Below are 12,006 nucleotides of genomic sequence, written 5' to 3'. Positions count from 1 at the left end.
TTCCTTTTTGTGGGGGGGTTTGGGGCCTTTTTGGCGGCTCACACAGAAGTGCCTGTTTATGAGAAAGTCCTCCGCCTGGCCGTGTTTCCCCACACTGCGGCCACACGAAGCCAAGCGAGCGCCAGGGGCGTTCTGGAGGAGAAGGCGGCAGCCCTGTCTCGTCACATCGTCCCTTCCCGGAGTGCGAGAGACGAGCCCGGACTGTCGCGGCTGGATCTCTCTCTCTCCCTGGAGGTTCCCCGCAGCCGGCAGCAGAAGGGGCCCTGCAGAGCAGCGCAGTCACTGACACCGCCCCCGCAGCGGGCCCGTCGGGGCTCTGGCTCAAGCAGCGAGGAATTCTCCGAGGCGCGGGGGCCCCGCCCCCGGCCCCGCCCCTCTCCCAGCACTGCTCACGCCCCGGCCCCGGCCACGCCCCTCCCAGCTCTGCACCCGCCCATGGCTCCGCCCCCGCCCCAGAACTGCCCCGCCCCGGAATAAGCCCCGCCCCACCCCAAACACATGCTCCGCCCACGGCCCCGCCCCGGCCCCGCCCTCTCCCCGCACTGGAGAGCCGGCTGATGCCACATTTTGACACTGACACAGGAGACGGATACTCAGGATCTTTCTGGGAACACCCGAGACCAACGCTCAAAGTGCCGGCGCCAAACAAAAGGACTGGGTGAGTCCGAGAGCTTTCGGTCTCGAGGGTGTTCAGACTGATTGCTGAGATTTTCTCTCGTGTTTAAATTTTGCTTGAAGTATTTGATACAGGAACTACACCCAGCGTGGAAAGGGGGACGCCCCTTGCTGAGGTTTTTGAAAATTGGAGTAAGATACCTTCGTCTCAGACTTTGCAGAAAAAGAAATTGATACTATTATGTCAGGAGGAATGGCCATTTCTCACTAGAACTAGAGGAGGTGGACCTATGGATGTGTGGCCCCTAGGGGAGCTTTTAAGATACACAAGTTATAATTTTGATGAATAATTCCAGAGGATGCAGGCACTCAAGACATTGATTACTAGTATATTTGGTATAATTGGGCCCAGCAAAGAAGGAAACCTGCAGGTAATCATAACAATGGAGGTCGCTTATCACCCTCTGCTCCCTTTGCTCCCTCTGCTCCGGAGGCAGACGATGATAATTCTACCTCAAAAGGGATTGGAATGTATCCCGTGAAACTGGATTGCATTCCAAACCCGAGGGCTGGACCAGGAGCCCCGCCAGAGGTCCTTGCAGTCCAAGCCGTGGTAAGACATGAACCTTGGAAACAAGGAAATTTAGTATCTTGGCAAGCAAAAATGCCGAGATGATGCCGAAAAATGTGCTCAATTATGACCTGGCATCATAAATGATTATTTTCCATATTGGAGTGATGTAAGAACTCTCCTCCGGGAACTATTCGAACCAGACGAAAGAGAAAAAATTTTACAAAAAGACAGGGAAATGGCTCAGAGGGGAAATGGACTTCATCCATGTCCTGAGAAAAATCCAGGCTGGGCTGTAACTACCACAGAAGGACTTCAAGCATATCAAACTGCTGCTCAACAATAGTTGAAGCAGTTTGGCGAACTGGAGAATGAGTCACAAATTGGACCAAAGTAATGGAATGTAGGCAAAAACCTAATGAACATCCCAGCGATTATTGGGGAATACTAAAAGCTACACTTTAAAAATATGGGGGAATGGCTTGTGAAAATTTGCAGGAACCGTTGGCCCTAAGTGTGTTTGTGGACCAATCTTCTCCTGACATTGATAAATATTTCCGAAAACACATGCCAGGCTGGCAACGCGAAACTTTGACTAAAATTCTGAGCATAGCAACTTTTGTTTTTGATGGAAGGAGTGAAGAACAACAGAAGCAAGAAGGGGAGAAACTGAAGGCAGAGAGGAAGAGAGAACGTAAAGAAAAAGAAAGAGAAATCAGCTTGCTCGATGCAGCAATTGCTCAGAATTGTAGCCAAAGAGGAAGATGCCAGGGATTTCCCCACAGAGGAATCAGAGGAAGAGGTCAAAGAGGCAGAGGTCTTCCTCCCTCTGTTTCCCCGTATTTTAACACTCCTGAACGTTTTCATTGTGGTAATTCAGGTCATATACAGCGCGCATGCCCCTTGAGACCAGTGACTTCGGCAGTCGAAGTTAGAAACTATGGAGAAAAACCTCCCAGACCTCACTCACAGTAACTGATGGAAGTGGTTGGAGTTAAGGTAGATCATAACGGTCACATCACAGCAAAGGTAAATGGTACTTTTGTCAATCTTCTAGTAGATACGGTAGCAACTATATCGTTATTAAGCTTTTTTGTTCCGCAATTATCAGGAGAAAAAAATCAAGGTAGATGGAGTGGTGGGAGGTAAGAAATTGCCCCTTTCGCTTCCCCTTCCAGTGATATTGGGAGGAAAAATGGCTTGGGGAAAGTTTGGCATCTCCCCTGAAACACCTGTGTCTTTGCTGGGACGGGATTTATTGCAAGAATTTGGCACTTGTATCTCTTAAACTCCAACTGGTATCCAACTAATAGTAACTGGGATGTCTTTAATCAAAATACCAGAAAATAAAAAGGAGGAAAAAAAGATCCCTGAGGAACTCTCTGATATTCCTCATGAATTATGGAGCACTTCTGGAGATGAAGCAGGGCTGTTAAAATCAGCTGAACCTGTGGTAATCCAAACAAAAGGAGGGACACCTCCTTCTATTCGACAATATCTAATAGTTTCAGAAGCAATTCCTAGTATTGGTAAACAAATTGATAAATTCTTAAAAGGGGGAATTCTAAAGGAATGTAGGAGCCCTTATAATACCCCAATTCTACCTGTAAGTAAAAACAGGTTGGACAACGACGGAGACCCTGAATATAGGTTTGTTCAAGATTTACGAGCAGTTAATGAGCATGTCATTGCACCCCATCCAGTTGCTCCAGACCCGAGTTTGATATTAACTGAAATACCACCTTGGGGCCAATATTACACTGTGCTTGATGTAACAGGAGCCTTTTTTAGTATACCAATAGCAGAACAAAGCCAACATATTTCTGCCTTCACCTGGCAAGGGAAACAGTTAACCTGGACACGATTGCCGCAAGGTTTTATCACCCACTATTTTCTCTCATATTTTGAGAAATGATTTACCAGATTTAAATCTTCCCTGTTTGCCTGTTCTTATACAATATGTGGATGATCTTTTACTTGTGAGTAAGACAAAAGAAAATTGTATACTTGATACTAAATATTTGTGTTGTCAATTGGTGCAGAAGGGTCTTCGAGTCTCTCCATCCAAACTGCAGTTTTGCCAGACTAAGGTAAAGTACCTGGGATTTTTATTAAGTCCGGGAAAAAGAGAAATTGATCCTGAAAGAGTTAAAATAATACAGGAACTGCCAAGACCTACCACTAAGAAGCAGTTAAGGGGATTTTTAGGGCAAGCTGGATTTTGCACACCTTGGATCCCTGGATTAAGTGAAATAACAAAACTGTTGCATGAAGCAACTAGGAATGAGGAGGTGGAACCTGTAGCATGGGGATCTGAAAGAGAAAAAGCTTTTCGGAATGCGTTATTGAATGCCCCAGCATTAGGACTCCCTGATTATACCAAACCCTTTAAACTTTATTGTGATGAGGTAAAGGGAACAGCCAGAGGAATTTTAGTCCAAACTTTAGGGCCTCATGAAAGACCAGTAGCTTATTTTTCAACTACGTTAGATCCTGTAGTAAAAGGAGCTCCGTTTTGTATTCGAAGACTTGAAGCTACAGCTGAGATAGTAGAAAAATCTTGGTCAATTGTTTTAGGACATGCACTAACCGTATGTGTACCCCATGAGGTGGAAATTTTGTTCACCCCAAAGAGCACATTGTTATGAACTGGTATTGTTATTAGCTGACAATTTGAAATTGGAAAGGTGCAACATGCTTAACCCTGCCACATTGTTATGCAAATTTTAACATTTACTAGCAAGTCACAAGACGACATAACAGATCAACCACTTGATAACCCAGAGGTGAGTCTTTTCACAGATGGATCATCATATTATGATAAAGGACGACGGGCTATGGGTTTTGCGGTGATGACAGACACAACGGTATTAATTGCTGGACCTCTACCTTTGTCTCTGGGAGCGCAAGGTGTGGAAGTTGTCGCACTGACAGAAGGAGCCAGGTATGCAAAAGGGAAAAAAGTGAGCATTTATACTGAGTCAAAATACGCTTTTGGAGTGTGTCATGCAACAGGTGCCCTCTGGAAAGAGAGAGGATTTCTAACTTCAGCAGGAAAAACGATTGCTCATGGAAAGCAGATAAAAGATTTACTGGAAGCGATTCAATTGCTGACAGCTTTAGCGGTAATATATATTAAAGCTCACACAGGAAAACAAGATGCCATCTCAAGAGGTAACCACTTGGCTGACCAAGCAGCCCGAGCAGTTGCTAGGCATTGCAACCATCTTATGGCTGCACTGCAAACGAAGGAAGAATGGACAAGCCCACTGGACGTGTGCCAACTCTATGAATCCTTAACCGAAGATGAACGATCCTTATGGGAACGACTAGGAGCTCAGAGACAAGGAGAGCAATGGATTTTGAACAACAAACCTCTGTTGCCAACAAGGTATTTATTACCCTTAACCCGTTGGTTCCATGAGAAACCTCATGGAGGACCGGAGAGCACAGCCTCCCAAATCCAAAGACTGTGGGCAGCACCAGGAATTTATGCTGCAGCACGAAGAGTTTGTGAGAATTGTAAACTCTTCAAGCAATATGCTACGTTGCGAATTAACCCGCCACAAGGTAAAAGGCCTCCGGCCACCTTTCCTTTTCAAAAGCTCCAAACTGATTATGCTGAGATGCCTAAGACTCTGGGTTATGCACACTTGTTAGTGACTGTAGATCAGTTATCTGGATGGGTAGAAGCTTTCCCAACAAGAAAGTATGATTCAAAATCAGCAGTTAAGATCTTCTTAAAAGAATTAATTCCATGATATGGCGTTCCAGAAATAATTGACTCAGACAGGGGAGCACACTTTACGGCAGCTATTTTGGTTCACATATATCATGCTTTAGGAATTAGACAACAATGACACACCCCATATCATCCAGAGTCCTCTGGACAAGTAGAAAGGATGAATAGAACCATTAAGGAGAAGTTAGTTAAGGTTTGTAAACAAATTGGATTAAAATGGCCAGAAGCTTTGAACTTAGTTTTATGGGATCTCAGAAACACTCCAAGACAACCTTTTGGTAGAATTCTTGCCATTCCAGGAACTTCTGTTCCAGCAAAAGCTAGCCTTTTGGATGGAGATGAGCAAATCACTCAATACCTTTTGTACCTCCAGGATTCTTTTTCCCAGATGAGAAATCATGCTCATTGGTATCAAGGTGTATCTCCTGAAGTCCAGCTACATGATATACAGTCAGGAGATAAAGTTTATGTGAAAAATTACAATCGGGAAAATAGATTGGAACCAAAGTGGTCATACACTGTACTATTAACCTCTTTTTATGCTGTTAAGGTTGCTGGGAAAGAGACCTGGATCCATCATTCTCACGTCCGGAAAGATACTGAAGAACAATGAATTGGGTACAAGTGTTGCTAATTTTTCGATGTAAAATACCTGTTAGCAGTCTCCACGGATTCTGGGTAAGATCAGCAATACACTATCAAGATGCCGGTGCCAATATCCCTAATGTCATGTACAGCAATTTGTCTTGCGAACTTAAGGGCCAAGCTGCAGGAATTCAGACAGACTCTGGGCGGTTCGTTCTTACGTCTGACTGTCCGAAGACTGAGATGAGAGACGCTATCAATCTATGTGGAGATTCTCTGCAATTCTGCGTCAACGTACAAACTCTGCTTGACGGTCGATGGGATACCTGGACCTCTGCCTATGGTTGCATGCGTACTGGGACTGGGACAGCGGCAAATTCTCTCTATTTGTATATCATATTCAGTTACAAGACCCCCTCTGGGTAAGAGGAACATGGTGCTACGATCATCACATGTGGGGAATTTATGGCCATGGAGATTGGTGCTGTCATAGATACGATATATCAGGCAATCGTTTTTATGGTGAATTTAGGATTGTGATTTATGATTATGCATGTACTAACCTTTTGAATGTGATGTCTGTCTTTAGGATTAATCGACCCACCATATATCGAAGCATGCAAACCCCTCAATGGTTAAGCAGACGCCTAAAAGGTCTGGAGGAAACAAACCACGGAGAACAGATTGAAAATGAATGGCATAATAACATGCATGTGTCACTCGAATTCCTTTATTAAGAATCTAAATCTAACCGAACGCTGGATTTGTGTCTTGTTGCCAAAAACTGTTGATCAGGGGTTCCAGCTAATAGGTACTCCTGTACCTAGAGCAGTAAATTGGAATCGATATTGGTATAATACTACATTCACTGACACCTACAAAGAGCAAATCTGGGCTATTCAATTACCCAAGCAATGGAACTATTCCCAAGTCCATTGTGTTCAAAGACGTTATCCTTCTACGTGTTCTAATCGATTCCTATGCCAAAATCACACAATTGTGGGAAATTGGACAAACTGCCAAAGCACAACCACAATAAGTTCTGGGTTGCAGTTAAGATGGCAAGCCCCTCCAGATTTAGGTATCTTTTGGCTTTGCGGAACAACAGCATATAAAGCTTTACCTCTAGCTTGGAGAGGAATTTGTGCTCTTGGAGTTCTCACTTCAGATTTGCAAATACATCCTGAAGTCTTACCCAAAGACACTTGGCACCGGACCTATATTAATCGTGTGAAAAGAAATCTTAATCCCCTGAGAGAAAGACCTGCAGGATTTCACTCTTTGCTCCGTTGCTTTATGCCTTCTTTAGGGGTAAGTGAATTGGAAAAAGCAATTCTGAACATTTCTGGAGAGACTGAAAAACTAGCAAATTCCACAGCACATGGACTGCTCACTTTGCAAAAAGAGGTTTCTGAATTCTCGAAAATTACTATACAAAATAGGATGGCATTGGATCTGATATTAGCTTCCCAAGGAGGGGTCTGCACCATTTTAAGTGTAAGTTGTTGTATGTACACCGATCATAGTGGAGAGCTAATTACTGATGTGCAGAAAATTTGGGAAATTGGTAAACAGATGCAACAAGTGCAAAAAGACACCTCGTGGGGATTCACTGATGCTGTTTCTTGGTTAACCTCTTGGTTCCCGAACCTAGCTACTTGGCTAAAGAAAGCTTTAGTGATCTTATTCTTTGTTGTAACAATAGTTGTTTGTCTGTTTGTGATTTTTCAATGTATACTAACGTGTTTAATGTCAATCACTAAGAAGTGTCAAAAAGAAGTTTGGAAATATAGTAATTAGTAATTGCAGGGATGCAATAAAAACAAAAGGAGGGAATGTTAGAGATGGATTATAAAGAAGACTGATTATAGAATAGAATAAAATCATAGAACTAGAACATAGGTTCAATGGTGTGAACACAGCTGCGTTAAGAAACCGTACAATCGGTATGTTGCAGTTGGGTTAGAAAACAACTGTATGGATTGTACCAAACAGAATTCACAGAAGAAGATGAAGGACAGATGACGACTCCGAGATGACCCTGAAACCAGCGAGGGAGAATTCTAGGAAGACAGAAGAATAGAAAGAACTTAATAAATGACGTACTTAAAGGAACAGAATGGTTGCTTAGAAACTTGTGAAGATTCTAGAGTTGATGTAATCGGTTTAATAAATGTATATCAACTAGTCTAGCGAGTTCAGCTTGGCCATTCACTGAGGTGATAGCCCAACTCTGAGTTGTGAATAAAGCAGTACCTAGTGTAACCCACTCGTGTGAGGATAAAATCTTTAACATTTTTCTCAGATGCAGCCTAAGCTGCTGTTGTCTGCTCAAAACAAAACTGTTTCGATGTCCTGCCATAAAATGGCACAGCCCTCTTGCCATTTGCAGAGCCTTGGTTTGATTTTTCTCCCACACCGCGAGCAATTTTAACAGGTGGCTCGCTACCATGCTTGTAAGCTTTTGTATTGGCAACAGAGGGTTCAGGAAACTCATGCTTTGAAGCTAAGTTGATTTTCTCACTGGCATCATCAGCAGAAAGTGGAAAGAAGATGCCGTTACGGGGTGACTTTTCAAATTTCATCTCACTTTTAGGGATTGGTATTGTCTTCACTGCTGAACGATGCTGTGAACCAGGCGCTTCACTGTTTCTAACAACGCTGCTGGAATCTGTGCTTTTTCCTGAGAGTCCACTGTCTCCTCCTCCAAGCCGATATCCTTTTCCCCTGCATGGCATTAGATCTTGCACATCATGCGTTTGCGTCTTCCCTGCAAAACAAGAAGGGAAGAAAGTAAGAAAAATTAGTAACTTTTTCATATAGAAATCACAGGTTTAGTACTTTATGTGCCTCGCCCAAAAAATCTGCTGCTTGAAAACAGCGTAGTAAACTAAACCTTTTGCAAACAAATAAGCTGAGGAGCCACCTAAAAATGCACAAATCAAATGGGCAGTTTCTTTCAGTAATAGCAGTAATATCATGATTAATTAATATCAGTAATACTATAATTAATGTTTGCAGTAATATCTAAACAAAGCTCATGTAGCGGTTGATCCGTATTTGGTCAATGGCCTGTTTGGACAAAAAGAGTCTGGCAAAGGAAAAACAGAATGATTTTAAACACCTTTGTTAGCCGAGTCAGAATTTGGAAGTTTTGCTGGCTGGGTTTTCCCCTGGGGTTTCTTGGAGAAGTTCTCCGTCTCCTTCACTTTTGGCAATGTACCTCCACACGTCTCTTGATGCTCAACCCACCAATGCTCTCGCACAGAGGGTGCTCTGTTCATTGAGCGTTTCATAGATCCAAAGTCAGGTTTGCTCTTCTGACAGGGGCCATTGCATCCCCACCAGTGCTGGCCGTACAAATCCACCTCATCACAAAAACTATGATGGATCTAGGTTTCAGAAAAAAGAAAAAAGGCAGTCAATCAGAAAGGTTCTAATTTTGTATCACTAGTTCCACAATGTATTTTTTTAAAATATATTACCATTCCTTCCGTTCCTGCTGTGATTTTTACATTACCAGCTAAAAGGACTGAACCTGGGTGAAATTTGATCAACATTTAGATGCTATTAAAACAAAGCTTCAAAAAAAAAAGAAGACAGGATCTATAGGAATATGTCCTGGCTATCTTGTTTGAATGGCAATAAAACCACTTTAAAAGCCTGTCTGCAGTTTCAGCCTAAATGACACACTGTTTAGCATGTACTGCAAACAACACCAGTTTTGTGCTCTTCCTCCAGCTGAAATGTTAATTTACCTTATCAGACAGATGATTTTTAAATAGCTTCAACTCATTAGCCTCTACTGATACAAATCTTAACTAAAACAGACTGGTCTTCCCCAGATCTCATTCTGACCATGGGGCTATTCTGTCCCTGGCATCACTTAAGTTGTTTGAAGTTTAAAACAAAAGCTCATAGGAAAATACTTGCAGAGAGTATACTCGAAAAATGAGACGACTGATAACGCATCACCTCTGCCTCAACCTGTTCCCACCCTCATCCCCAACAAAGTCACTGTGGAACTGGCACACACGTGGATGCAAATTTGTATCAGTGCCACCAGTGCCTAACAAGAACAAATATATTGCTCTTTATCCCACCAGGCATACGGAAAAACCTCATCAGGAAAAAAAATCTTTATTACTTTAGGTGAAGTGGATTACGCTTACTGTGACATTGGCTCCAGTCCAGCGAGTAACGCGACGCATGTGTTTGCGGAACTCTGGTCCATGATATTCATGAACTTTTCGTTATTAGTAACAAACAGCAGGGCATGGATCATTTCATGCAACAGTGCCTGAAACGATGCAAATCATTAGCTATTTACTGAAAAGCATTGCATATAGTTTCAAAATTACGCTGGAGATATTTTCCTCCTTTCCATTTGTCTTGGTACTGACTTTATTCTCATGCATTCACATGTTCACTCTGCGTCACAAAAGCATAATACTTCTGTCTGTCAAGCCGCATTCCCTCTATTCCCATACCACAAGAACAAGCTGGAGAACATTACTGTAACAAGCAACATTCCAAAAAGGAGAAATCATCCTCAAAATCAAGTCAGATCTTTAAAGAGAAGATCCCCTCTACAACCAAAGAAGGAGACGCTTGTGATAGGAGCGACGCCCTGCAGCATTTCTCTTCATTCAGCAAATCTGAACCTTGAGCAAACTCAAACAAGCAGCCCTGACAGAGGGACAAGAAGCCACACAAGCGATGTTTACAGCCATATCCTAGATCCTTGTTTTCTGCTGTTGGCCTTTTGACCTGGAAGATGAAACTACAGCCACTTTCTGATTGCGCTTACAGTCTCTGCTTGTTTTTAATATTAGAGGATAACTTAGGAGTAAAAAAGAGTTGGGTTTTTTCCCTTACAAAGTCAGTAAAACATGTGAGTTTAGACTCCTACTCAGCGCTGCCCATTTAGAAACATAAAACTGAAAGGTTGCCGCGATGTTGCAACACAAGGAACAAAAATGTAATAATAAAGCCACCCCTATTCTCTGATCTGTAAGTCACTGTGTGTACGAATCCCACTATGAAACGTAAAATGTGCGTATGGAGTGGGGACGAGGCACAATACGCTTTATGTGCAAATTCACAAGCAACCTTCAGATACCTCAGCAAGATCCTTTCTTGGTCTTAACTTCAGGAGCGGCTCGCTCAGACGAATGGAACACATTCCACCTGCTCCTTCATATACGCACGCTCCAGCAGAGCTGAAAGACACGGAAACAAAATATTGCAGCTACTTGTTTCGGTAGTCTGTGAAGAAAATTGAGAGTCGCAGTTAAAGTGCTGGCCCCTTCCAACACACTTCAGGTAACTCAGAACATGACAAAGAGCTTTTAGTAGTTACTTCAAAAATGCAACGTCAACAAGCAAAAAAAAAATTAAGCCAGTAGGTTCCTGAGAATAAACTGTGACTGAACTAGCAGAAGAAACACTATAAATTATCAGATCACTCGCAATCACTTAATTCAAAGCTAGCAATCCTGAAGAAAAGGAAAAAAAAGAATGGACAGAGGCTGGTTCCGAGCTAACCCATTCAGGAGGCAGAGGGCTGTTTCCACCAGAGCTCCCGACAGAGCGAAATACAGAAATCAGAGGCTGCGACCCACAGCCGCCAATGCCGACTGCACTGCCGGCCTCTGCCATCTCCCCCTTCGCCCTCCCCAGCCTCTGACGCCTGCCGAGCCTTTTCACGTCCTCACTCCTGCACAGTAAGCCACCAGGAACGCCTCAAAGTCCCTTCTTCCCTTTGTGTCCTCCACCAGCTCAGCACCCCAGTGCTGCCGAGGGCCTGGCGAGCGCTGCCGCCAGCAGAGGCCCAGCGGGGCCAGGCCCCAGCAGCCAGCACGGCCCCAGCTCCCCTGCGGCACGGCTGCGGCCTGCGCCTCTCAGCTCCGGCTCACAGCAGCCCCCGGCCCGTCCCCAGGCAGCGCTGCCCCGCCAGCCAGCCCGGCACCCCCACGGCGGCGTACAGGGCCATGTGCCGGCTCTACGACACCTCGACGGCGGCCAGGTGCCTCCAGAGGAGCTCCTCACTGAGCCGCACCAAGAGGCTGCGCACGTCGGGGCTGGGGTCCGGCAGCTCCCAGGCCTCGTCCACCACCAGCAGCGGGCGGAGGGCCAAGGGGGCCAGCAGAGCCATGGAGCCCACTGCTGCTGCTGCCATCGCCTCATCCTCCGCGTCCTGCCGCTCCTGGAGCTGCGCCGCCGGCACCGAGTCCTCCGCCATCCCGCCAACGGCCTGCTGAGCCTCGGCACGTCGAGCCACATCGCTGCGCTGATTTCAATAGAAAACTCTCAAAAAGAGGAGGCAGAGCGAAAACATTTGGTTGGTTTCACACAGCAGGCACGTTTGACAGGCGAGGGGGCTGCCAGGAGCAACAACAGCGTCACGCTGTCCGTCGGCAAGTCCCGTTAAACACATTGTCGACGCAGAGAGCCCAGCGCTATCGGAAGGCCGGGAAGCGTAACAAGCACA

At 44.7% G+C, this 12,006-nt stretch overlaps 1 protein-coding gene and 1 pseudogene across 1 annotated transcript; one reads left to right on the top strand and one right to left on the bottom strand.

The window, feature by feature from the left end:
* Positions 1-550: 550 nt before the first annotated feature.
* LOC142364614 (uncharacterized) lies at positions 551-5,531 on the top strand. The gene is made up of 3 exons (XM_075444516.1): positions 551-658; positions 2,067-4,756; positions 5,479-5,531. Exons 2-3 carry the CDS (start codon positions 3,904-3,906, stop codon positions 5,529-5,531), a joined length of 906 nt encoding a protein of 301 aa, XP_075300631.1. The 5' UTR covers positions 551-658; positions 2,067-3,903.
* Positions 5,532-7,737: 2,206 nt separating this feature from the next.
* On the bottom strand, positions 7,738-11,757 carry LOC142360515 (DNA-dependent metalloprotease SPRTN-like; annotated as a pseudogene).
* Positions 11,758-12,006: the final 249 nt, after the last annotated feature.

Source organism: Opisthocomus hoazin, chromosome 2 (genome assembly GCF_030867145.1).
Source record: "Opisthocomus hoazin isolate bOpiHoa1 chromosome 2, bOpiHoa1.hap1, whole genome shotgun sequence".
NCBI lineage: Eukaryota > Metazoa > Chordata > Aves > Opisthocomiformes > Opisthocomidae > Opisthocomus > Opisthocomus hoazin.
This window is presented reverse-complemented; position numbering and strand designations above follow the sequence as displayed.